This window comes from Palaemon carinicauda, chromosome 4, assembly GCF_036898095.1.
Source record: "Palaemon carinicauda isolate YSFRI2023 chromosome 4, ASM3689809v2, whole genome shotgun sequence".
NCBI classification, from domain to species: Eukaryota; Metazoa; Arthropoda; class Malacostraca; order Decapoda; family Palaemonidae; genus Palaemon; species Palaemon carinicauda.
In genome coordinates this window covers 44,010,007-44,037,506 of record NC_090728.1, presented here as the reverse complement: position 1 = coordinate 44,037,506, position 27,500 = coordinate 44,010,007, and the positions used below count along the sequence as shown (strand labels likewise).

The 27,500-nt window shown below is 31.2% G+C and overlaps 1 protein-coding gene across 1 annotated transcript in view; it reads right to left on the bottom strand.

The window, feature by feature from the left end:
* LOC137639394 (uncharacterized) overlaps positions 1 to 27,500 on the bottom strand; it is a 505,690-nt gene that overhangs the window by 17,691 nt on the left and 460,499 nt on the right. Inside the window, exons 3-7 of the mRNA XM_068371668.1 lie at positions 17,652 to 17,807; positions 10,650 to 10,807; positions 9,404 to 9,572; positions 6,705 to 6,812; positions 5,848 to 5,901 (exon numbers count right to left, since the gene is read on the bottom strand). Of these exons, the coding sequence (XP_068227769.1) occupies positions 5,848 to 5,901; positions 6,705 to 6,812; positions 9,404 to 9,572; positions 10,650 to 10,807; positions 17,652 to 17,807 (645 nt within the window). The remainder of the gene's footprint in view (positions 1 to 5,847; positions 5,902 to 6,704; positions 6,813 to 9,403; positions 9,573 to 10,649; positions 10,808 to 17,651; positions 17,808 to 27,500) is intronic.

Genomic DNA, 27,500 nt, shown 5'->3' with positions numbered 1-27,500 from the left:
CTTAAGGCTCAATACTGTATAATCTGGGACCAGATTGTGGAATTATCTTCCTAATCTGTCTATTGAATCGGTGAAACTTCATAGTTCTAACCTGTTGTCAATGCTTTTCTGTTGAATATTTTGACGTAAGTCTCTTCCATAGTTTATATTATGACAGATTCACAGTATTTTATCGTGGTAATTGATTTTAAAATATTTTTTTTTATTAATTACTTCTCATATAGTTTATTTATTACTGGACTACTTTTCCTATTCGAGTCCTTTGGCTTGTAGTATCCTGCTTCTCCAACTAGGGTTGTAGCTTGGATTGTAATAATATATGTGTGTGTATACAGTAGCCAATTAGGAGGAGTTACAAAGACGAAGGTTTTGGTATGGAACTTTTCTTCATGATAGTAGAATTGCATTACCAGTATCGTTAAGTAACTCAATTGAAGTACCAGACGCTTCTAAGCCAGTTTCACTTGACAAATTTTAATCCATCAAGCTTATTTCTTTTAATTTTTTTTTTAGAAAATGGATCAAATATTTTTTGGGGGGAGGAGGGAGGGGTTGGAGCATATTGCTTAAGATTGTCATAGGTTACACATCATTTCACGCTGAAGAAACTCATATCTTCAAGATTGTTAAATATGTCAAAAGAAAAATGAAAGTAAGAATAAGATGAATAATACGATCAATTATAGGAACTGTAGAAATAAAATAACTTATAAGGACTTCGACGATTTCAGGAGTTATTTCAACTCAAAATTCTAGTAAAGAAAAAAAAATATGGACAGAAGATATTTCTACAGGTATACCACTGACGACACATAAATGGTTCTTTCATTAGTTGCTCACTAGTTCTAGTTAAATAAATCGTTATTTTAGTATTGATATGCTGATGCTGAAATAGTCTGGAAGAATTATGTTACATATTCAATGTTCACAATAACCTAACAATCAAATACCGTTTTAATTTTTAATTTTAGACTTTGGGGACAATGGATGTAAATTGAGAGAAAAGAACAGGAATTTTAAAGACTATTTATTTTGGAAAACTTAGTTGGGCCTAGGGCCCAATATCTGTATAATTCCTTTTTATAGGCTGCACTGACATATGTCTTACTTTGGAACTTTCTCTTCCTTTGTATGGTCATGTTGTACCCGTATTTCCAAACAGTAATTAGATATTATCCTGTTTAATAAAAATTAATAGCGAAAAAAAGTCTAAAATCGGTGTTAAACTTTATTTATTTTTTCTTTTTTTTTCTTTTTTTGAGGAGCTGCAGTAACATAAGTTGCGCTTTAGAACCTTAATTCACTTTGTATAACAATGTTGTACCAGTTATTTCCAAACATTAATCAGATGTTATCTTTGTTATTTAAGATTCATAGTGAAAAAGTCTGAAAATATTAATAGTATGAGAGGCTACAGTGATTGGTCTTGCTTTAAAAATTTATCTGCTTTCTATGATTGCTTTACCACTTATTCCCAAGCATTAATCCAATACCATTTCGGTTATTACAATTAATAGTAAAATAAAAAAAAGTATGAAAATCAATGAAGATTATTACTAAAAAACACTTTAAATTCGTTGTAGACATTCTGATGACCCAGTATTTATACTTTTATTCATATCTATCTATATATATAAAATATATATATATATATATATATATATATATATATATATAGATATATATATATATATCTATATATATATATATATCTATATATATATATATATATATATATATATATATATCTATATATATATCTATATATATCTATCTATCTATCTATCTATCTATCTATCTATCTATCTATCTATCTATCTATCTATATATATATATCTATATATATATATATATCGCTATTATTATAACTATAATATTCATAAGATACGAAGAACAGGATTATAATAAAAAAATTTCATTTAGAAAATTATTTTCAAAACAAAAAACACTATTAGTTATCCAACATGTAGCCTTGTAATAGCAAACAGAAAAGTATGCCTAATAAATTTGCCGTTTAAATGTCTTAAAAAACTTATACTTAGTTTACATATCAAAGTAATTATTCATTCAAGAATTCTAATCAAAAGCAAAGCTATTTTATTAAAAGATTATCTTTGTAAGACTTCGATGGAAAGAGAACAGTGAAAAGAAATACCCAAAAATTCTTGACAGCAATTATAACTAGGCTTTATTGCATAATAATATAGAGGGCATATAGGATTTTAATTCTAGATCCAAAATAAGGAATTAAAATTGTATTGTATTCAAAATACGTAACTACATTTTTATTATGTATTCAAAATACGTCATTACCTTTTTATTATGTATCCAAAATACGTCATTACCTTTTTATGTATCCAAAATACGTCATTACCTTTTTATGTATCCAAAATACATTACATTTTTATTATTCATCCAAAATACGTTATTATAGTTCTATTATGTATCCAAAATACGTGATTACATTTTTATTATCCATCCAAAATACGTCATTACCTTTTTATGTATCCAAAATACATTACATTTTTATTATTCATCCAAAATACGTTATTATAGTTCTATTATGTATCCAAAATACGTGATTACATTTTTATTATCCATCCAAAATACGTCATTACCTTTTCATAATGTATCAAACATCGGTAATTTTCTTTCTATTCTTTATCCAAAATTGACCATCACCCTTACATTCTTTATCCGAAATCTGCCATTCCATTTTTATCGTGTATCCAAAATACGTCATTACCTTATTATTCTGTATCCAAAACCGGCAATACAAACACCTTTTAGTATTTAAGAGACTAAGTTGACAATGGATTTTTCTTTTTTATGGTCAGGCCGAGCCTGTAACCTTAATACCTGAGCCGTCTAAATCAAGCAGCCATAATATATTCGAAAGAGCAACGAAACCATTTGGGATTTCATCTCGGAATATTATCCAGTTTATTATTATTAAAAAAAAAAAAAAAATTTACATAAAACTATTTTAACCACTTCGGAATTACAACAGAACTTATCTGTATTTGAAATGTTAAGTCAGTCCTTATATTTAGGGGACTGAATGGCCTCACAGGCCTCAGCACTGGGATACATAACCCAAATCGATCAATCCAATACTTATAATAAAACATCTTAAGACTTAAAATGGAACTTTTAGTTAAAACATGACATTCAGCCCCCTTTAGAAAATTGTGAACTTAATTATTATTCTATATAGTATTATATCAGTAAAGACTAGGTTTTCTCTTCAAACAAGTCTTTTTTTATCATGTTCTTTTGTTTGGGTCTATGCATTCTCATGATTATCCACTTGGTAACTTTTGGGGAATCACGTGAACCGACCCGATATATTTTAGTTATCGGGTCTTGGACATCTATGATACTTTCAATTAAATTTCATTAATGAATCTGAGCTAAATTCACAAGCTGTCATATCAAGAAGCTTTAGTCATCATATCCTATCGCACCATTGTTGTACCCGTTAGAATGCTCTTCTTAGATCCATGAACTAACTGGTAGGCCGTAGTGGGCAGCTACACAAGACTTGATTCATTGTTCAATTGGCTCTCCGCAGGGCATTCAGCACCATTTGTGTAACCCCATTTCTGGAGGTTATACAATGTCCTACCAATTTTTGTTTTTCCCCTATTCAGTGTGACCCATTTCCTCCTATTAAGGGAGAATCCACAGGGCAGGTCTTCACTAGGGTTAGGGAGGGCATTGTTGGTGGTCTGACTGCCACTCACTCTCCACTGTCTTTATTTTGACAGTTTTAAAGTCTAGTTCTTTCACAATCATGAAGCTCTTCCGTGATTTCCGACGTCTTCTTGTTTCGCAATGGTTGCAGAATGGGTGCCTGGGATCATTTGCATGTTTGGTCTTCTTTCTATGGGTGGCATCACGATAGTCGTCAAATGGTACGATGCTAGCTAGTTGGTAAATAGCTGGTAGGGGCGTTGCTCTCGGGTACCACCGATTAGTCGGCAGGCCTTATTTAACTTATTATCCTCTTATTTTTGGCGTGGCATGATCTTTCTTACACAGGAGCACAATATTCTGCAGGGAGTAAGTGCTAAGGCTGTTTGCTTTAAAGTTTCTGCATAGGCTTTAATGTCAAAATATATCCCCTGTTTTACTTTATTTGTTCTGTTGTCCCTTGCTATAAAATTCTGTAATATAAGGTGTACAAGCTGTATATCCCTTTCTTTTAACTACTGTTCTAGAGTGTTTGACATTCATATAAGTGATATACGGTTATCAGTCGTGTATTCTACAACCATTGGTTCTGCCTCTTGACCATTTCCTTTATAAAAAATGCAAGATTCGGTCAATAATACAGTAAGATAAATTCGGTGATATATTGATAAACAATGGGTTTTGGCAGGTTATTTGTAGAATTTAAATGAGGGATGTATGGCAATGTATATTTTCTCCACAACACCCTACTGTTTACGAATATCTATTCATTATCAAGCACTGCTCGAGATCGAAGAGTAGAACGTGCCCTGGTATCGTAACTCATAACGTATTATAATATCCACTGAATGATGCAGTAATCATCGTAGCTTGCAACGAAATTCACATAAAAATTTTAATTTACATGTGTATACTTCTGTTTTTTTTTTTTTTTTTTTTTTTTTTTTTTTTTTTTTTTTTTTTTTTTGAGGGACTTATGGATAAAATAAATATGTGCTCTTGAGCGCATACCTCATTCAGATCATGATTAAATCATTACTCGATAAGAAATGAAATGTGAACTTATAAATTATTAATAACATATCTTTATTTAGTTTCATATCTTTATTTAGAATCATTTGCATTTAATTATCATATAACGGCACCCTTTCTGGAAATACTTCCAGTATCATATTTAAAACTTGTGAATGTTAAAATCAATGTGTTTACACTTTGTGAAATATAAATGAAACTAGGCTATTAAAAACTATATTTATTTTTACGCTCCCCAAAAATTTCCCATATAAAATAGGCATAGAGTGCATCCGTATCAAGAGAGATAACAGAGATAAGAAAATATTTACACTGGCATCAGGTCAGGAAAATTTTCTAAACATTAGATAGAAGTGTAAAAGCATAACATGTTTAAGTAGATACAGAAAATGATTTAGAAATACTTTTCTCTACGTGAGGTTCGTGAAAACATGCGGTAATAAATCGAAGAATGATAATCATTTTCTCATTAAACATCGGATGCTTTTCTACCAACTAAAAGTTTCCTTAGGAGAGTTGGGAATATTGATTTAGTTAGTGTGGAAGAAAATTGACATAGCGAAGCTTATAGCTTATTGGCTGGAAAGACTGTAGTCTGTCTGTTAGTGTCAGGTGCATGAGAAGCAATACTTGATCTGTGATGTAGTCTGTCTGTTAGTGTCAGGTGCATGAGAGACAATACTTGATCTGTGACCCCTACAGATGCTTGAATCACTTTAAAGACTAAATACTCTAAGTGCAAAAGGAAATACAAGTTTAAAACATTCAATTTATTTACAGAATTTCATTGGCAAACTTTTTAACAAGTAGTTTAGGTTATCATATAGAATTCTCTGCATTAAGGTTTTGTAAGACAAGCAAAGAGGAAAACCAGGGTAGAGGCATCATGGATAATATATGCACAATGCCAAGCATTACTCGCGAGAAATAAAGAATACTGTGCCACATTAAAAAGGAAAATAACTGTGAGATATTAAAACAAAACACACAAACAAATCACAAAAAAAAAACATATAAAGTGCAATAGGATCCCATTAAGGAGTCACCTCAAAGAATCGGGGGCCAATTTAGCTTGTTCTAAGGGCCCCCAGGCCCCCCCAGGGTGAGGACCCCCTCCACCTCCGCATTGGGATAGCCTTGATTCCACGGACCCCAGGCCTCAACCGATCTTAACTATAGCCATACAGGGGGACAAAGAAAGCAGCAGACATTTAACATCAAATTCCTAACTGTATGTCAAAAGCTAGAATTGAAAGCAATACAAAAAAAAGTAAGCATTGAGTGTTCTTTGCATGAGGTTTGCCACAAACAAGGATATGCAAGCACACACCACACACGTTTTAAGTACTTTTTAATATGCAAAATAAATATGCATGTTTAAAAAATGTCACTGGTAACTTGGTGTATATCAGCCATGCCTTGTTGTCTCATAACAAAAATATGTACAACAATTTCTAGCATAAAATTTTCGCATTTAATTATATATAGTTACTATATTTCTATGCTCAAAATCTATGGTAAATATCTATAGGAGAATTTTCAAAATTAACCAATTAATGTAACTAATATATCAAAAAATGTCAGCAAGAATGATGAATAACTATCTACATAATAGAAAAAAATGTTTCATATTAAAAAGTTTGATACTATAATGATAGTTACTTATTACTACTGTATGTAACAGTGCTGTAAAAAAAAATACAATGCAAGTTATTGAAAAAAAAAGTCTATGTAATAAAAAAAATGGCTACTCTTGTCAAAAAAGGATGATTTGACAGCACAATCTGAAACAGCATTAAAAAGCTCACCATAAAAGCAGCATACAAATGGAAAAATTATGCTCATTTTACGACCACATTTTACAACCAACTGAGGTCGTCCTTCCTTTGGGGCAGCAAGGTCACGGTGTGAGGGGGAAAAAAAAGTTGGCTTTGTAAACAAACAAACAAACAAACAAATCACGGAAACAGACTCACATCAGATATGGGTTGAGGATTGTTCAATTCACTTAGGGAAAACACCATACCACGCCGCTGCTCACCAGGAATTCGTCTATGAGCTAATAACTCGGACATCTGCAAACACTGTTAACAAGATGGAAATGTGTCGGTTACTTGCACATTGAACGTAAAACACAGTAGGAACATTTAACATGTTGTTGATATCAAATTTAATAACAAATGATGAATGTTAGTGAAATATAAATGTATCGCAAAGAACATTGGGAATATTTACATTTTAAAATTTTTTACTACATTTTAAACATTATTACAAACTTCTTTCGACATAAATCATTATTAAGGATGGGATGACACTAAGTGCTATGATAAACAAGATTAATAGTAAAGACAACCTAATCTACATCAGTAAAAGTTCATACACTATCACCATAAGCTTAATCTAAAACTACTTTTTTTTTTCAAGAGATGCTAAATATTCACAATATAGAGTAATAAATTTTGCCTACTTGAAAATCACAGCATATCGAGGTCACGAAAAAATCTTGAATAGGACTCAAAGGTTAATGTTATATTCATATAAGATAACTTTTTATTCATCAATAAGACAACAAAACTTATGATTTGGAATCGAGATTCATTATAAAATAATGTCAGTGTCATAACCCTCCAGCAATTCTCGAGATTCATTACAAAATAATGTCAGTGTCATAACCCTCCAGCAATTCTTGAGATTCATTACAAAATGGTGTGTCGTAACTCTCCAGGAATTCCCGAGATTCATTACAAAATAATGACAGTGTCATAACCCTCCAGCAATTCTCGAGATTCATTACAAAATAATGTCAGTGTCATAACCCTCCAGCAATTCTCGAGATTCATTACAAAATGATGTCAGTGTCATAACCCTCCAGCAATTCTCGAGATTCATTACTAAATGATGTCAGTGTCATAACCCTCCAGCAATTTTCGAGATTCATTACAAAATAATGTCAGTGTCATAACCCTCCAGCAATTCTCGAGATTCATTACAAAATAATGTCAGTGTCATAACCCTCCAGCAATTCTTGAGATTCATTACAAAATGGTGTGTCGTAACTATCCAGGAATTCCCGAGATTCATTACTAAATAATGTCAGTATCATAACCCTCCAGCAATTCTCGAGATTCATTACAAAATAATGACAGTGTCATAACCCTCCAGCAATTCTCGAGATTCATTACAAAATAATGTCAGTGTCATAACCCTCCAGCAATTCTCGAGATTCATTACAAAATTATGTCAGTGTCATAACCCTCCAGCAATTTTCAAGATTCATTACTAAATAATGTCAGTGTCATAACCCTCCAGCAATTCTCGAGATTCATTACAAAATAATGTCAGTGTCATAACCCTCCAGCAATTCTCGAGATTCATTACAAAATGATGTCAGTGTCATAACCCTCCAGCAATTTTCGAGATTCATTACTAAATAATGTCAGTATCATAACCCTCCAGCAATTCTCGAGATTCATTACAAAATAATGTCAGTGTCATAACCCTCCAGCAATTCTCGAGATTCATTACAAAATAATGTCAGTGTCATAACCCTCCAGCAATTCTTGAGATTCATTACAAAATGGTGTGTCGTAACTATCCAGGAATTCCCGAGATTCATTACTAAATAATGTCAGTATCATAACCCTCCAGCAATTCTCGAGATTCATTACAAAATAATGACAGTGTCATAACCCTCCAGCAATTCTCGAGATTCATTACAAAATAATGTCAGTGTCATAACCCTCCAGCAATTCTCGAGATTCATTACAAAATAATGTCAGTGTCATAACCCTCCAGCAATTCTCGAGATTCATTACAAAATTATGTCAGTGTCATAACCCTCCAGCAATTTTCGAGATTCATTACTAAATAATGTCAGTGTCATAACCCTCCAGCAATTTTCGAGATTCATTACAAAATAATGTCAGTGTCATAACCCTCCAGCAATTCTCGAGATTCATTACAAAATAATGTCAGTGTCATAACCCTCCAGCAATTCTTGAGATTCATTACAAAATAATGTCAGTGTCATAACCCTCCAGCAATTCTCGAGATTCATTACAAAATAATGTCAGTGTCATAACCCTCCAGCAATTCTCGAGATTCATTACAAAATAATGTCAGTGTCATAACCCTCCAGCAATTCTCGAGATTCATTACAAAATAATGTCAGTGTCATAACTCTCCAGCAATTCTCGAGATTCATTACAAAATTATGTCAGTGTCATAACCCTCCAGCAATTCTCGAGATTCATTACAAAATAATGTCAGTGTCATAACCCTCCAGCAATTCTCGAGATTCATTACAAAATAATGTCAGTGTCATAACCCTCCAGCAATTCTCGAGATTCATTACAAAATGGTGTGTCGTAACCCTCCAGCAATTCCAGATTCATTACAAAATAATGTCTGTCATAACCCTCCAGCAATTTTCGAGATTCATTACAAAAAAATGTCAGTGTCATAACCTTCCAGCAATTCTCGAGATACATTACCAAATAATGTTAATGTCATAATCATCTATTAATTCTCGAGATTAATTAGAAAATTGTGTGTCATAAACCTCCAGCAATTCTAGAAACAAAAGCTCAGTAACTGGAACGTTGGTGCATAAAGCATTGATGTTTAAACTACCGGAACAATCTTTATCCGATCCTTTTCCCAGAAGAACACTTACCTGGTTTTCAAACTCGGCCAGAATATTTTTCGTTATGGTAGCCGCCGACGGTAATGACCTCCTTGCAGCTACGGAGACGTGTACTTGATCGGCGTATGTCAGGACCGTGACACTCACTGGCGTGGGATCTCGCACCGGAGATACGTTATAGATATGCTTTACAGTATATCTGCAAACGGATTTAAATATGAATGAGAATCTGTTAAATAAGCCATATCTTATCCGAGATTTAAAGCGTAGGAAAAACATCAGAATGTTAATTTTAATGTCTTTAAATTTTAAAAATATACGTTTTTTTTTTTCGAAGATTATGACTTACACTGAATTTAATTATTGTATTTTTTTTTTTTACTTTTTACTACCTTTAAATGGCTTAACTGGAGTTTATCAATCGATACAATTTGGCAAGAAAATATAGTGCTTAACGAATACAAATATTCTATGAAAAATAAATGTTCGTTGTCAGATAGTAATTAGATAGAAACTAGCAGAAACTCCTTACAAACTCGATTTAACGGAGATTTAAACATGTCTTTTTGAACAATTTATTTTCTTTATTGAATTCAACACTGGTATATATCACTGAACCTTGGACTATGCTGCAAACTTAATAGTCAGGAGTTAATCTTTATTTGGAGTACAATGAAGCCACTTTTATTCTATTAATTTTCATTTGTTTGTTTTAGTTTTTTTCGTATTAATTCATATCTGTAATAGATTACATAAAAATTATACTACATCAACAGGCCACAATCCTGAGGGTCTTATGTTGTTGCTTCATGTGACCGGTTTCTTTTATATGATAAACACAGATAGTAGGTTTTAATATTATTTGAATGTCCACATATGTAGGTAGTAGTAACGTAGAGTCAGTAGTAACTAATACTGCAGCAAGTAAATTTTATGATTTAAGATGTAATTTTAACGATCATGAGTGCAGGAAGCAGAAATTTTATTAGGTTGGTAGGCGGATTTTCAGTATCATTTAGCTGCCGTCACTGTTGATCAAGGAATTTGCTAGTCACCCAAAAAGTAGACGGTAGTACGCAAGAAGACAGCGTAGATATCTTATTCTGTGAAATCTTACTGTCTTAGTTAGTGCATATATGTTTTGCTCCTTAAGTAAAGGTCATTATAAACAACAGCTATAGTAGCAAAAACATCATAAGGCCTAAGTGGGTATGGCATGAAAATGTAAACGTAATGATGCAGAAAAAAATTCTCAAGTTAAGATTAGTAACAATACCCTCCAAGAAGTAAGGATGAAGTAGGTCCAGGCAGTGAAGAATATTGTAGGGACATTCTATGGTGAAACCTTTCGAAGAGTCTCCTCGCCCAGGTCATCGGCAGGATGCGATACGCTAACCATACAAGGCCATATGACACGACAGGGTCTGCAGAAGCCTATGAAAAGGGCATCAAAATATATAGGAATTAACTCAGACTAATACTTGAATAAAAAATATGTTTTGATGGTACGCTCAGACACTGCTATATTCTATCAATAATAATAATAAAAGTAGTAGTAGCAGTAGTATATTACTGCCATTATTATTACTACTACTACAAGTAACAATAATATATACTATAACTGCTACTGGTGTTGGTAGTAGAAGTACTAGTGGTATCACTACTAGTGGTACTAGTAGTATGCTACTACTGCTGATGCATAGTATTGTATTATTACTGCTACTAATAATAGCAGTAATATAAAATACTACCATTTCTACTAGTACTAGCGAAAGTAGTATATACAAATATTGCTACTAGATAGAAATAATAGTATATACATGTTGCTACTAGTAACACTAATAGCATATTAATGTTACTATTGGCAATAGGAATATATACAACTACTGCTACTAGTAGCAGCAATAGTAGTATACTACCATTGCTACTAGTAGCAATAGTAGTATACTACCATTGCTACTAGTAGCAATAGTAGTATTTAATGCTATTGCTACTTGTTTCAATAGTAGTAATTAATACTATTGCTACTAGTATCAATAGTATTATGTACTATCACTGCTACTAGTAGCAATAGTAGTGCATAATATTACTGCTACTAGTAGCAATAATAGTATATATTATTACTGCTACTAGTAGCAGCAATATTAATATTTACAATTACTGCTACTAGTAGCAATAGTAGTGAATATACTATTGTTACTAATAGTAGCAATAGTAGTGTATATACTATTACTAGTAACAGTAGTAGTGTATACACTACTACTGCTACTAGTAGCAGCAATAGTGTATACACTACTACTACTAGTAGCAGCAATAGTATATACACTACTACTGCTACTAGTAGCAGCAATAGTATATACACTTTCTACTGGCAGCAATAGTAGTATATACTTTTGCTGCTACTAGTAGCAATAATAGTATTGGAGATCACTGCTACTAGTAGCAATAGTAGTATGTTGCTACTAGTAGCACAAGTAGTATAGTATTACTAGTAGCGCTAGTAGTATATATTACTATTGCTACTACTAGTAGTATATACTAATACTGCTACTAGTAGCACTAGTATATACTATTACTGCTACTAATAGTAATAATATTAAATACTAATATTGGTACCAGTTACAATAGTAGTATATAGTACTACTACCAGTTGCAATAGCAGTATATACTAATACTTATTATTGCTACTAGTAGCAGTAATAGTATATACACTACCAGTGTCACTAGTAGCAATAATACAACTATTGCTACTAGTAGCAATGATACAGCTATTGCTACTAGTAACAATGATACAGCTATTGCTACTAGTAGCTATAATACTACTATAGCTACTAGTAGCAGTAATAATATACTATTGCTACTAGTATCAATATTAATATACTATTGCCGCTACTAGTAGCAATAGCAGTATATATTATTACTGCTACTAGTAGCAATAGCAGTATACTATTACTGTTACTAGTAGCAATAGTAGTATTACTAATACTAGTAGCAATTGTAGTATATACTATTGCTGCTACTAGTAGCAATAGTATTATATACTATCACTGTTACTAGTAACAATAGTATTATATACTATCACTGCTACTAGTAGCCCTAGTAATATTCGATTACTGTTACTAGTAGAAACAGTAGTATATTCTATTTCTGCTACTAGTAGCAATAATAGTGCATACTATTACTTCTACTAGTAGCAATAGTAGTGCATACTACTGTTACTAGTAGCAACAGTAGTATGTACTACTATTACTTCTAGTAGCAATAGTATTGCATATTATTACTGCTACAAGCAGCAAGAAGTCTATATTATTACTGCTACTAGTAACAATAGTAGTATATACTATTACTAGTAGCAGCAAAAGCATATACACTACTATTGCTACTAATAGCAGCAATAGTAGTATATACTTTTCCTGCTTCTAGTAGCAGCAATAGTAGTATACTTTTACAGCTTCTAGTAGCAGCAATAGTAGTATATACTATCTGCTACTAGTAGCAATGTTAGTATATACTATAACTACTAGTAGCAATAGTAGTATACTACAATTGCTACTAATAGTAATAGTGTATACTACTATTGCTACTAGTAATAGTATATACTAATATTGCTACTAGTAATAGTATATACTACTATTGCTACTAGTAGCACTGTATACAACTATTGCTACTAGTAGCATTAATACTACTAATGCTGCTAGTAGCAGTAATGCTACTATTGCTACTAGTAGCAGTACTAACACTATTGCTACTAGTAGCAGTAATAGTGCTATTTCTAGTAGCAGCAATAGTAGTATACTACTATTGCTACTAGTAGTATACTACTATTGCTACTAGTAGCAGTAACAGTACATACTACTGTTGCTACTAGTACCAACAGTAGTATAATACTAGTTTTGCTACTAGTAACAATAGTAGTATATACTATTACTGCTACTAGTAACAATAGTAGTATATATACTATTACTGCTACTAGTAACAATAGTAGTATATATTACTGCTACTAGTAGCAATAGTAGTATATACTACTCCTGCTACTAGTAGCAATAATAGTAGCAGTAATAGTATATACTACTCCTGCTACTAGTAGCATCAATAGTATGTACTACTATTGCTATTAGTAGCTGTAATAGTATATACTACTATTGCTACTAGTAGCAGTAATAGTATATACTACTATTTCTACTAGTAGAAGCAATAGTATACACTACTATAGCAGTAATAGTATATACTACCATTGGTACTAGTAGCAGTAATAGTATATACTACTGTTGCGACTACTAGAAATAGCACTATTACTGCTACTAGTAGCAATAGTAGTAGTACTGCTACTAGTAGTAATAGTAGTATTGCTGCCATTGTTACTAATAGCAGCAATAGTACATATACTATTGGAACTAGAGCAGTAATAGTATATAATACTATTACTGCTACTAGTAGCAGTGATTATATATACTGTTACTAGTAGCAATAATAGCTACTAGTAGCAATACTATTTTTTACAATTGCTGCTATTAGCAATAGTAGTATATACTACTACTATTTTTTACAATTGCTGCTATTAGCAATAGTAGTATATACTACTATTGCTACTGGTAGCAGCAATAGTATGTACTAATATTGCTACTGGTAGCAGCAATAGTATATACTATTCCTACTAGTAGCAGGAATATTATGAATTATAGACTATATTGCTGCTACTAGTAGCAATTGTATATATTATTGCTACTATTAGTAGCAATAGTGGTATATACTATTGCTGCTACTAGTAGCAGTAATAGTATATATAGCTGCAAATAGTATATATTATCACTACTAGTAGCAATAGTATATACTATCACTACTAGTAGCAATAGTATACTACAATTGCTACTTGTAGGAATAGTATACTACAATTGCTACTTGTAGCAATAGTATACTACAATTGCTACTAGCAGCAATAGTAGTATATACTATTACTGCTACTAGTAGCAATAGTAGTATATACTATTACTGCTACTAGTAGCAATAGTATTATATACTATTACTGCTACTAGTAGCAATAGTTATATACTACTATTGCTACTAGTAGTAATAGTATATACTATTTGCAGCTATATACTACTATTGCTACTAGTAGCAATAGTAGTATAACCTACAATTGCTACTAGTAGCAATAGTATACTACTATTGCTGCTACTAGTAGCAATAATATACTACTATTGCTGCTAATAGCAGCAATAGTATATATACTACTGCTACTAGTAGCAATAGTAGTATATACTACTTTTGCTGCTACTAGTACCAATAGTAATATGTACTATTATTGCTGCTATTAGTAACAATAGTAGAATGTACTACTATTGCTGCTACTAGTATCAATAGTGGTATATACTATTGCTGCTAATAGTACCAATAGTGGTATATACTATTACTGCTCCTAGCAGCAATAGTAGTATATACTACTATTGTTACTAATAGCAGCAATAGTAGTATATATTACTATTGTTACTAATAGCAGCAATAGTAGTATTAGTAGCAATAGTAGTATATACTACTATTGCTACTAGTAGCAATAATAGTATATACTATATCTGCTACTAGTAGCAGTGATTATATATCCTGTTACTAGTAGCAATAATAGTATACTATCTCTGCTACTAGTACCAATAGTAGTTTTTACTGTTGCTGCTATCATTAGCAACAGTAGTATATACTACTATTGCTACTAGTAGCAGCAATAGTATTTACTATTGCTACTGGTAGCAGCAATAGTATATACTATTTTGCTACTAGTAGCAGAAATCTAAAGTAGCAGAAATATTAACAATAGTATATACTATTGCAGAAATATTAACAATAGTATATACTATTGCTGCTACTTGTAGCAATAGTATATATTATTGCTGCTACTAATAGCAATAGTAGTATATACTATTGCTGCTATTAGTAGCAGTAATAGTATATATAGCTTCTACTACTATCACTAATAGTATATACTATTACTGCTTCTCGTATTAGTAATATAAACTATTTTTGCTACTAGCAGCAGTAATTGTATATAGTAGTATTGCTTCTAGTAGCTGTAATAGTATATACTGCTATTGCTACTGGTAGCAGTAATAGTATATACTACTATTGCTACTAGTAGCAACAATATTATATAGTACTATTGTTACTAGTAGTAGTTATATAGTACAATTGGTACTAGTAGTAGTTATATACTACTATTGCCACTAGTAGCAGTGATAGTATATACTACTGTTACTAGTTAGTGGAAATATTAGTATAAACTATTGCTACTAACCAGTAGTAATAGTATATCCTAATATCACTACTGCTACTAGTAGCAATAATACTATAAACTACTATCTTCCAGTAACAGTAATAGTATTTACTATCACTGCTACTAGTAGCAGCCATATTATATACTTTATATCAACTAGTAGCAGTAATAATATATACTATTATTGCTATTAGTAGCAATAGTATATATATTATTACTACTACTAGTAGCAGTTAGTATATACTATAACTGCTACTTGTGGCAATAGTGGTAAATACTATTGCTACTAGTAGCAGTAGTAGTATACAATATTACTGCTATTACAGAAAAATGCAAATTTAGTTTACTGAAATAAATTGTTGTCAACATCAGATCCATTTATACATAATGCATCCCATACATGCAAACAGGTATACACAAACACGCAAAACACACATTATGTAATATGTACAGGTATATAGAAATTCTGAAAGCTTGATGCATAGTGAACATGTGGTTATCATCTAACATGCCACTATTACTGTAATAATTTCAGAAATAAATTTAATAACTAAAAATAAAAGATCTGAATACAGGAGTAAATAAATAGCTTAATCAAAATTTAGTATGAATAACATTGTTTATTAGCGCTATAACTTTTCTGTGTAGTCACCAACGCTCTATCATTAACTTAAAAAATGATCCCGGTGTTTTAAAGTAAAAGGAAGTATTATAAATTTCATTTTTCAGTTGAGAAACTGAGTTGTCTGTATATAGATTAAGGATTATTATCAAAGCGTGATTGTATTATTTCAGGAATTATTCAAGTCAGTAATGTTAAGTTTTATGTTAATATACACCTGCATGTACTTGAACATATGGGTTCTAAATAGACGTTTATTAATTATACTGCACACACAAAACTTGGTAAGACTTTGACAGGTTGACTATATGAAATAATCCGAAGACCAGTTAAACCAATATCACTAACAAAAAATGCATTATTATTTACAGGAACCTTTAGCCAAACCCCTTGTTATTAAAGAAGGTATGTCTAGTAAGCCTAAACTGGCTAAAATCGCCGTCTGCCAAAGATGAGGTGTTAAGCTTTTAAGTTTTTGCTAATCGTTTTGACAAGGCAACTCCTTAGATACCAAAGATGATGAAAAATTCCGGATGTCCAAATCACTTCAGTCTTGCCAACGGTGGGCCATGTGCTTTGTATAAGCAAATATATATTAAAAAGTTAGTTCTTTATTACCGGTTAATAAAGTTTATATTGCCTTTATTCCTCTTTATTCTCCCCCGTCTGGTATAGTTACCTTATTCCTGGGGCGCTTCTTCCTTCGTTTTAAATCTTGACAGAACTGGATCGATGCTCTTAAATATATTAGCATACCGTCACTTGCTTTGATGTTATTTCTAGTTAAAAGACGTTATTCGAATATTTCTATAATCTAGTCATGCTTCAACTAATCCATAGAAATTAGTCTTAATTTTTCCATGCTTTGTAGCCTGCATTTATTAATTAAATAAGATTCTATATACCAAAATTATGTGGAATTCTCTTCCTCTTTCTATGTTCTTACCGTTTCAAGATTAAGATATATTACCCCCATGGTCTACTTACTCATCTTTTAACTGAGCTGACCTAGATAAGGTTACAACGTTAACGTTCCTTGTTAGGTCAAATGTTCCCTTCATTTGTTATGCCACATAGAACAGCACACATCTTAACAGTCACATGTGTGTTAAAATTCGTAAGCTTTACAGCCAAATATGTGTTAAAATTCGTAAGCTTTACAGTCACACATATGTTATAATTCGTAAGATTTACAGTCACATACAGTATGTGTTAAAATTCGTAAGCTTTACAGTCAAATATGTGTTAAAATTCGTAAGATTTACAGTCACATGCGTTAAAATTCGTAAGCTTAACAGTCACATATGTGTTAAAAATTCGTAAGCTTTACAGTCACATATGTGTTAAAATTCGTTTATATAACACACACACATGGTAATGTGTTACGAACTTACCTTCATCTCATCAACCCGTGACCTAATTTCCCACAGGCGGGGTATGGACGCTTCCCAACTGAGAGGTAGAGATATGGGAACCAGAGCTGCCTTGGTACCAAGACGGGGTATGGTGAATGGGAGGGAGTTGCTTCTCAAATCCACAGCTAAGCTGACCTGAAACCAAAGAAGGAAATAATAATAATAATAATAATAATAATAATAATAATAATAATAATGATAATAATAATAATGTTAAGACCATAAAAGATGGACAAGGCTGATATTTTCCTCATATAATAATAATAATAATAATAATAATAATAATAATAATAATAATAATAATGAATATAGCAAGACCATAAAAATGGACACGGCTGATATTTTCTAATAATAATAATAATAATAATAATAATAATAATAATAATAATAATGAAGATAGTAAGACCCTAAAAATTGACAAAGCTGATATTTTCTGATTATGTAATAATAATAATGATAATGATGATAATAATAATAATAAATGATAATAATAATAATAATGATAATGATGATAATAATAATAATAATTGCTGATTGCAGCGCTCTAGAGAAGAGAATTATCCGGAAAATAGAAAAATTTGATAAGAAAATAAACTCTGCCGATGCAGCCATTACTTTTAACTCAACCTGCCTAAAAGAGGGTCTCCTACCACAATAATAATAATAGTAATGATGATGATAATAATAATAAAAATAATAATAGTAATGATGATGATAATAATAATAAAAATAATAATAGTAATGATGATGATAATAATAATAAAAATAATAATAGTAATGATGATGATAATAAAAATAATAATAGTAATGATGATGATAATAATAGTAGTAATAATAATAATAATAATAATAATAATAATAATAATAATGAAGATAGTAAGACCATAAAAATTGGACAAGGCTAATATTTTCCAAATATATCTTGAAAACGTCTCCAAAGACTTTTAACCATATGAGGATTACAGCAACATGGATGCTCAAAACTTTATTTTAGTTGTTACCATGATTAACATAATTAAAATTAGTACATATAACAATTATGGTGGTTTGCTAAGGAAGGCTAATGAGAAAGTACACAACTACACACACATGTCACACCCTTTCAACGCAGTTCCAGTTATGGCCTGAACTCTTAGTCTTCAAACAATGTCTCGCAAGTCTTTTGTGAAGAGGTAATCTGTGCAGGTCAAAATTTTTATACCCTGAAACAATAGACAACTGGATTCCCATCTTTCATTTGTGTTCAATTCCTTTTTCTCGGAATGGAGGTATTATGCTTCTAGTTTAAAAAAAAATGTTTACAAATAGTTTTGAGTATTTATTTTTTTTATTTATTCGTATGATCTTGTATTATGTTTAAACAATATTTTACTGAGATTTATAGATATTACATAGTTAATAATCTTATACAAATCGATGTTTTTTTCTGGAACAAGGTCATTTTCAACCTTATGCAGCCAAGATTTTTTCACACCTTCAAACATAATTTATAAATCATAAGGAAGTAAAAACTTTAAATATTAATTAAACAAGTAATTTTATGCTTATGTAAGATACGTTTGTCACTAATTTAAACTGTTTTGTTGCATAGCTGTCTAATTCCTCATGAAACCGTAATTGCCTTAAAGACACATTTATAAAAACTATATATTGCGCCAAGAGCCATGAATTCCTTTTATTTAACATCATATAATTGGACTAAAAGTTCCTGACAACACGAAACCATACAGTAAAACACCACCCAATTAGAGAACAACATTTCCTGAGAGCAACATATCTTGACGGAGTCTTCAACTTTTCACTGAAATGAGACACTTTTCTAAAATACTCTTATTTTTAAACAACCTCGTCCATTCATTTTACATTCCTAATGAGACATTTGTAACAACGGAACTTCTTAGATTATAAGCCAGAGGGCCTTAATATTACATGAAAATAAACTTGTAAACGTCTCTTTCTTTTATATCTTCAATTGAAGCTATATCATCCCAATATACTAAAAAATAGTTATGCATAGTAAATTTATATTAGCGAAGACCACCTTTTTATCCAGGAGCAAACCCTTGTAAAGCTGTAATATCCAATTTAGCTCTATTTACCTAGACTGAATCCATTGACTGGCATTATTTACACGAAAACTTATGTAGCTAGATTACCTTGACCCTAGAGTCTCATATCATTGTTATAGACTTCCCGAGATGCAATACTCGGAAAATCAATTTCCAAAACCCCTTTTTAATCTCTGAACCCATTGCTTATTTAACTTAACACTTCACTGCAAAAAGACTCCAATAACAGCTGTATATTTAAAAAAAAAAATTATTCTGAAGTTCGTGAACAAAAATTATGGGTGTAGGCTTCATCTAATTAATATAAGGAAACTTCTAAATACCCTTTGTACCAGACATGAGACACCAAGGTAAATTATATGCAGAATGCAACAAGATATTTCCAGCTAGGCAGAATACCCTTTATGGAAGTAGTTCTTCATGAAAATCATTTTTTTTATCACCTTCCTTTCCAACACAACGCGGCTTATTGTATTAGTAAAGTAATCTTTTTAAGCGAAATTTTTGAAAAAAAAAAATGTAACATCACATATGATTTTTTTTTCACTCTATTTCAATAGACTAATGCTATACTAAACTCGCGAAAATGTATGGAAATTAATGTTTATTACATTTAATACATTATATTAACTTGTGTTTTATTATATAACCATTCATAAATCCATAATTCGCTTAACCGGTTCAATAGTCTAATTGGCTACAGTACTAAACATAACTAATTTTGAATTATTGTAAGGGTACAACATAATTCTTAAGTTTAGGTGCCATTAAATTCAGGTCCGTTTTTATGAAATTTATATTTATGAAACTTGCACATCTCTTTAAATAAGAATGTATACATGCATACATGTAGACATGTATACACGTGAAATGGTAAAGGAATTCGTAAATTTCATTATAGCCTATAATCAACAGTTTATCATAAAGGCAAAACTTATAAATTCATCATAATACTTGACGAGATTTTTCATATTCTGCCTCTTTCTGAGAGAGAGAGAGAGAGAGAGAGAGAGAGAGAGAGAGAGAGAGAGAGAGAGAGAGAGAGAGGATGAAAAACTAAAAATGCAAAACTTATTCAACAATGCAGAAGCTGTCGAAAAGAATGGTACAATACAAACGGAGGGTGGTCAAGATTGTATTGGCAATAACCGTGTTCTCTCTCTCTCTCTCTCTCTCTCTCTCTCTCTCTCTCTCTCTCTCTCTCTCTCTCTCTCTCTCAATAGCAGAATCTCACCTCGCCAAATGAACTCTTAAAGATCCACTGTATTTCAGCGCTGAATGAAATCTTAAATAATAACGATACTGATTTTAATAACTTTATAACCTTTCACACCATCAAAATGTATTTTATTTCTCTGAGTATATATCAGTTTTTTTTTAAATCAAGTCTATATATACTGCATATCTAAATATGTACTTTTAAGGTCAGCTTTTATATCATACACATATGTATACACACTTCTTTAGCAACAGAATGATGAAGGCATTTAAAATAATGTTTCTATTTATGCTGACTGTATTGGTGATGAAGGAAATAAATAAATGATATGAGAAAAAATTAACTATATATTATTTTTAAAATCCATCAACAAAATCAAAACAGATATCTCATATATATATATATATATATATATATATATATATATATATATATATATATATATATATATATATATATATATATATAAACTATAAGCTCAAACATGATGTATCAGACAACAAAGAACCATCTACTCCTCTAAAAGTAGCGTGACCCGTGACACGTGACTAATGTCCGGGCTGAAAATGCTACTCAGGCACGCATCCAGAGAATGAATCCTGGATACACGGTCCAGATACATATCTGGACCGTGCCTGGATACATTACCTTTCCTGTTGAACAAGGATGACTACGAGGTCATTCTAAGAAATAATTTATATTAGGAAAAGAAATATGTCGAGAATGGATCCAACAAAGTCAATATTTCTTGAAAGAAAAAAAAAATCTTCCCACGAAAAGAATGATTGGTCCTTTTCATAATGAAACAAAAAAGATTAATGTAAAATTGATAGAGCTGAAAAAAATTATCATTTATAACGTAACATTAGATTAAAAAAAAAAAAGTTTTAAACTTTTAAAAGTCTTTCTAAATCCTTGCAAGAGAGAGAGAGAGAGAGAGAGAGAGAGAGAGAGAGAGAGAGAGAGAGAGAGAGAGAGAGAGAGAGAGAGAGAGAGAGAGAGAGAGAGAGATTATTATTGTACAGACTCACGCCCTGAATTTAGAATTTTTTTTTATGACGATAAAAAAATACCATGTTACAAAAGACTCACATCAAACATTCTAATACAAAAACATTTTTGTTGTCTTTTCAAGAAAAATAAAAGTCTTAGTCTCCATGATAATAGTCACTCCTACAACACGTCGTTTGTCAATGTTTCCTTTTACAGAGATTACTGTCGCAAAGCTTCGATTCAAATAACCTTCGCCGGTTTCTTTGTGAATCTTCAATGACTTTAGGAGACACTACAGCTCATTGTACAGCCCTCTCTGAGTCATGCACGCTTCTATTTCAGGATTCTTTGTATCATTGGAGCAGCTGAATTCAGATATACAAGATAATGAAAGCCCCCTGGCAAATAGGATTCGTAAACATGTTTGCGTAAGACTGTCGCAAACAGTACACGCATTTATCCTTTAGCGGTCTTTGTGTCTCCCGCAAATAGCAGCAAAGCGAATTGAAAAATCTTCTTAATTGAATAAGAGGCAAAGGCGAATGACGCGTCGATGAATAATGCTTTTGATTATTAATAAGCGTTGGATCAGAGGACTGAGATGTTATGATGCATCTTTCAATGCCACCATTATTCACTTCACCTGATGGTAGAACTGTGCTTAAGACAATTGATGAGTTATATATATATATAATATATATATATATATATATATATATATATATATATATATATATATATATATATATATATAATATATATATATATATATATATAGAGAGAGAGAGAGAGAGAGAGAGAGAGAGAGAGAGAGAGAGAGAGAGAGAGAGAGAAAGAGAGAGAGAGAGAGATACATTCCTTTCTGAGTGGGTAAATAAGTGGTGAAAGGGTTTGTGTATCACCATGATCAGCAAAGCTGTACTAGTCAGTGACACTCATACTAGTTTGGTTTGTTGTGAGCAATCAGAGTAAAGTCTCCCTATATACAAAATATATATACGAAATACATATATTAATAGAAAATATATCATATATATGTCTGCGTGTATTTGTGTGAGCGCACGCGGGTACACACTGAACGCTTACATGAACGCTTACATTCACAAGTAAGACTAGAGATCATCAAAGGAGAGGACCTTGAACTTCACGTCGATTCTTGAAATAGAACTTACATCACTAGGGAGATGAAAAGGAGAGCTATTTCATGCCCTCCACATATCGAGAGCTTACTCAACCTCACAGAAACGAGAGACTTCTCTCAGTCTGGAACATGGAAATAGAAAAAAAAAAAATTCTAAACGAGAGACTTCTGTCAGTCTGGAGCATGGAAATAAAAAAAAAAATCTAAACGAGAAACTTCTCTCAGTCTGGAACATGGAAATAAAAAAAAAAATTCTAAACGAGAGACTTCTCTCAGTCTGGAACATGGAAATGAAAAAAAAAAATCTAAACGAGAAACTTCTCTCAGTCTGGAACATGGAAATAAAAAAAAATTCTAAACGAGAGACTTCTCTCAGTCTGGAACATGGAAATAAAAAAAAAAATTCTAAAGATTGTTTAGGAATAGTTAGGCTTATTAAGGGTAATTGGAGTGACGTAAATGAAACATTATGGTTGCTGATAGAATTCTGGATAGCTATTTACCTTCGACTCTTGTTGATTTATTAATCATACTTTTTAGAGCCAGAGATAACTTGATCATTTCAATGAATCGCTGCTTGATTTCACTGGAGTGATAATTTTCAGCATTCGGAACGGTAAAGATTTACGTTAATTACTTGAAATATTCAGAATACAAAATTATAATTAAGAATGAAATGAAAAATATAATTGAATTCAGAATACAAAATTAAATTCTCATTTAGGACTAAAAGATATAATCAAATTCAAGATACAAAAATATAATAAAATTTAGAATGAAAAATCTAACTACATTCAAAATATAAAAATATAATCAAATTTGAAATAAACAAATATAATTAAATTAGAATCCAAAAATTTAATCAAATTCAAAATACAGAAATACAATCAAATTTAGAAATAAATATAATCAAATTCAGAATACAAAACTGTAATAAAATTCAGAATAAAAAATAGAATACTCAAAACATAAAAATATAATCCAATTTAACAAAAATATAATTAACTCCAGAATACAAAAATACACATAAATATAACCAAATTCAGAATACTAAACTATAATCAAATTTAGAATAAAAAGAAGCAAATTCAGAGAAATTTAAGAACAAAATCCGCATTTCTGATTTAGAGTACGCTGTACTAGTCACTGGCACTCATAATAGGTTGGTTTGTTGTGAACAATCAGATTAACGTCTCCCTATATACAAAATATATATACGAAATACATATATTTATAGAAAATATATATATATGTCTGCGTGTATGTGTGTGAGCGCACGCGGGTACACACTGAACGCTTACATGAACGCTTACATTCACAAGTGAGACTAGAGATCATCAAAGGAGAGGACATTGAACTTCACATCGATTCTTGAAATAGAACTTAAATCATTAGGGAGATGAAAAGGAGAGCTATTTCATGCCCTCCACATATCGAGAACTTACCCAACCTCACAGAAACGAAAGACTTCTCTCAGTCTGAAACATGGAAATTAAAAAAAAAAAAAAAAAAAAAAAAAAAATCTAAGGATTGTTTAGGAATAGTTAGGCTTATTAAGGGTAATTGGAGTGACGTAAATGAAACATTATGGTTGCTGATAGAATTCTGGATAGCTATTTACCTTCGACTCTTGTTGATTTATTAATCATACGATTTAGAGCCAGAGATAACTTGATCATTTCATTGAATCGCTGCTTGATTTTACTGGAGTGTTAATTTTCAGCATTCGGAACGGTAAAAATTTACGTTAACTACTTGAAATATTCAGAATACAAAAATATAATTAAGAATGAAATAAAAAATATAATTGAATTCAGAATACAAAATTAAATTCTCATTTAGGACTAAAGATATAATCAAATTCAAGATACAAAAATATAATAAAATTTAAAATGAAAAATCTAACTACATTCAAAATATGAAAATATAATCAAATTTGAAATAAACAAATATAATTAAATTAGAATCCAAAAAATTAATCAAATTAAAAATACAAAAATACAATCAAATTTAGGAATAAATATAATCAAATTCAGAATACAAAACTGTAATAAAATTCAGAATAAAAAATAGAATACTCAAAACACAAAAATATAATCGAATTTAACATAAAAATATAATTAACTTCAGAATACAAAAATAATGTAAATATAACCAAATTCAGAATACTAAACTATATTCAAATTTAGAATAAAAAGAAGCAAATTCAGAGAAATCTAATAACAAAATCCGCATTTCTGATTTAGAGTACATCATGCAAATGGCGTCTCTGTTAATTGGGCAGAGTTCAGAGGTGTGCAACAGACCGCTTTTTACAGAGTTTAAAATCTACCAACGACCATAAATTAAAAAAAGAAAAAAAAAAAAAAATGTTGGAAATACGTTTGATTTCTATATAACAAATTCAAAATGGGATAAAAGTACAAATCAGGTCGACATTTGAAGGTTATCTTCCTCCTTTTCAACTCAAAAATGTTCGTAGCAGGAATAGTTAAAAGAATTTGGGAGTCTTTGCAGCCTAAACCAACTTTTAAATGGCAAAGTTCGGAAATTAAGTTCCATGGGAATCTCGCCAGCATTCTTCAATAAGAGAGAGAGAGAGAGAGAGAGAGAGAGAGAGAGAGAGAGAGAGAGAGAGAGAGAGAGAGAGAGAGACCTTGGGAAACAAAGAACAGGAAAAGTCATTTAAACTGCACACTAAACTGGCACTACAGTTGACGTCTTTTACAATGCACAATGCAACATTAGAAAATGGACACTTTCGACTTTAAGTCATTTTAATGTATATAGACCAATGCAACATTAAAATATTTAAACTTTTTATTGCATACTATGCCATAGTGAACAACTTCAGTTTCGAACATAAATGTAAAAAAATCTCAAGGTTTTAACGATATGAAATTAAATCACGCCATTCCCATACACCAAGCATGGAAAATAATTCATACAAAAATTGACGACATGGCAAGTACTGAGGTCGCCCACAGCCGCCCCCCCCCCCTTTTTTTTTTTTACAAAGACACAAATGATATTGCATCCAAATCATCATAGTACATTATAAAAATCCCAGAATAAGTCAATATTGGCAACATTAATTTTTTCATTAGGTGTATCAGAAAAATGACAATTTAAATTACACAAATTAACGATTCAAATTTTAAAGGTTTTCAAGACTAAATGTGCTACCCGGTCAAATACCTTTCCAATATCAATAAACGTCAGACACTCAGTTTTAGATTATTATATATATATATATTATATATATATATATATATATATATATATATATATATATATATATGCTTGATGCTTCTTTCCACAGAAACTACATTATTATCTTTTTACCCCCCTAAAAAATACTGTACATATATCTTTCTCCCCTCAAATAATAGTAGACACCATGTTTACAATATATTGTTTTAATATTCTTTATGGCAAATAAATATTAGGAACCAACAGTCTACAATTCTCTGCCTTAATTGTTAATTGCAGAAGCAGGTCAACAATGGTAATTAGTATAATTAGGGGAAGAAGACAGTGAAGTTTCTGTGGGTGTTTTTCCTCATGGCGTTTCAGATAACGAAATAGATTTCCATTTCAAAGTAAACTTTTTCTAAACCAGGCAATGAAAGCTAAATATTATTATCTATGAACTGACCTATTTTATCGGGAAGAGAAGGGGTCAGGTTATGCAAGGGAAAGAAACGCTTACAACTGTTTAAGAAAATAAAAAATGTGTATTTCAAAATGAAAGCAAATAAAGATAATTGTAAACAAACTGAGCCATTTTATCGGGAATACCAACATGTTTTTAGTAGACGCAATATACTATCTACATTTCAAAATATAGGCCTAGCTGTATAAATGCTTCTTTGAATTTTACCCCGTTTCAAACAATTCACGAGAGAGAGAGAGAGAGAGAGAGAGAGAGAGAGAGAGAGAGAGAGAGAGAGAGAGAGAGAGAGCATTCTGCTTTTGTAAAGAGACCAACATTATGAAGTAAGTTATCCAATAAAGAGAAGCTGTATGTCTAACAAAAAGATAAATGAGGAAACCCTCCTGATAAACGATGTTGCTCTTTGATTAACAATAGATTAATAATAGATTTTATAAACTACAACTCATTTTTGTTGTTACTGACAGGAGAGTTTCCTTAGCTATGTTAGTATTTCATTTTTTTCATATGTAAGCAATAATCAAAACGTCTATGGAGATTCTCTCTCTCTCTCTCTCTCTCTCTCTCTCTCTCTCTCTCTCTCTCTCTCTCTCTCTCTCTCTCTCTCTCTCTCTCTCTCTCTCTCATGAGAAACTCAATCACTCATGAGGTATCTTAGGCCACTTTTCAAAACTTTTAAGGGAACAGCAGAATTTGGGAGTTAACTTTATGCCAAGAAAGTTTAAAAAGT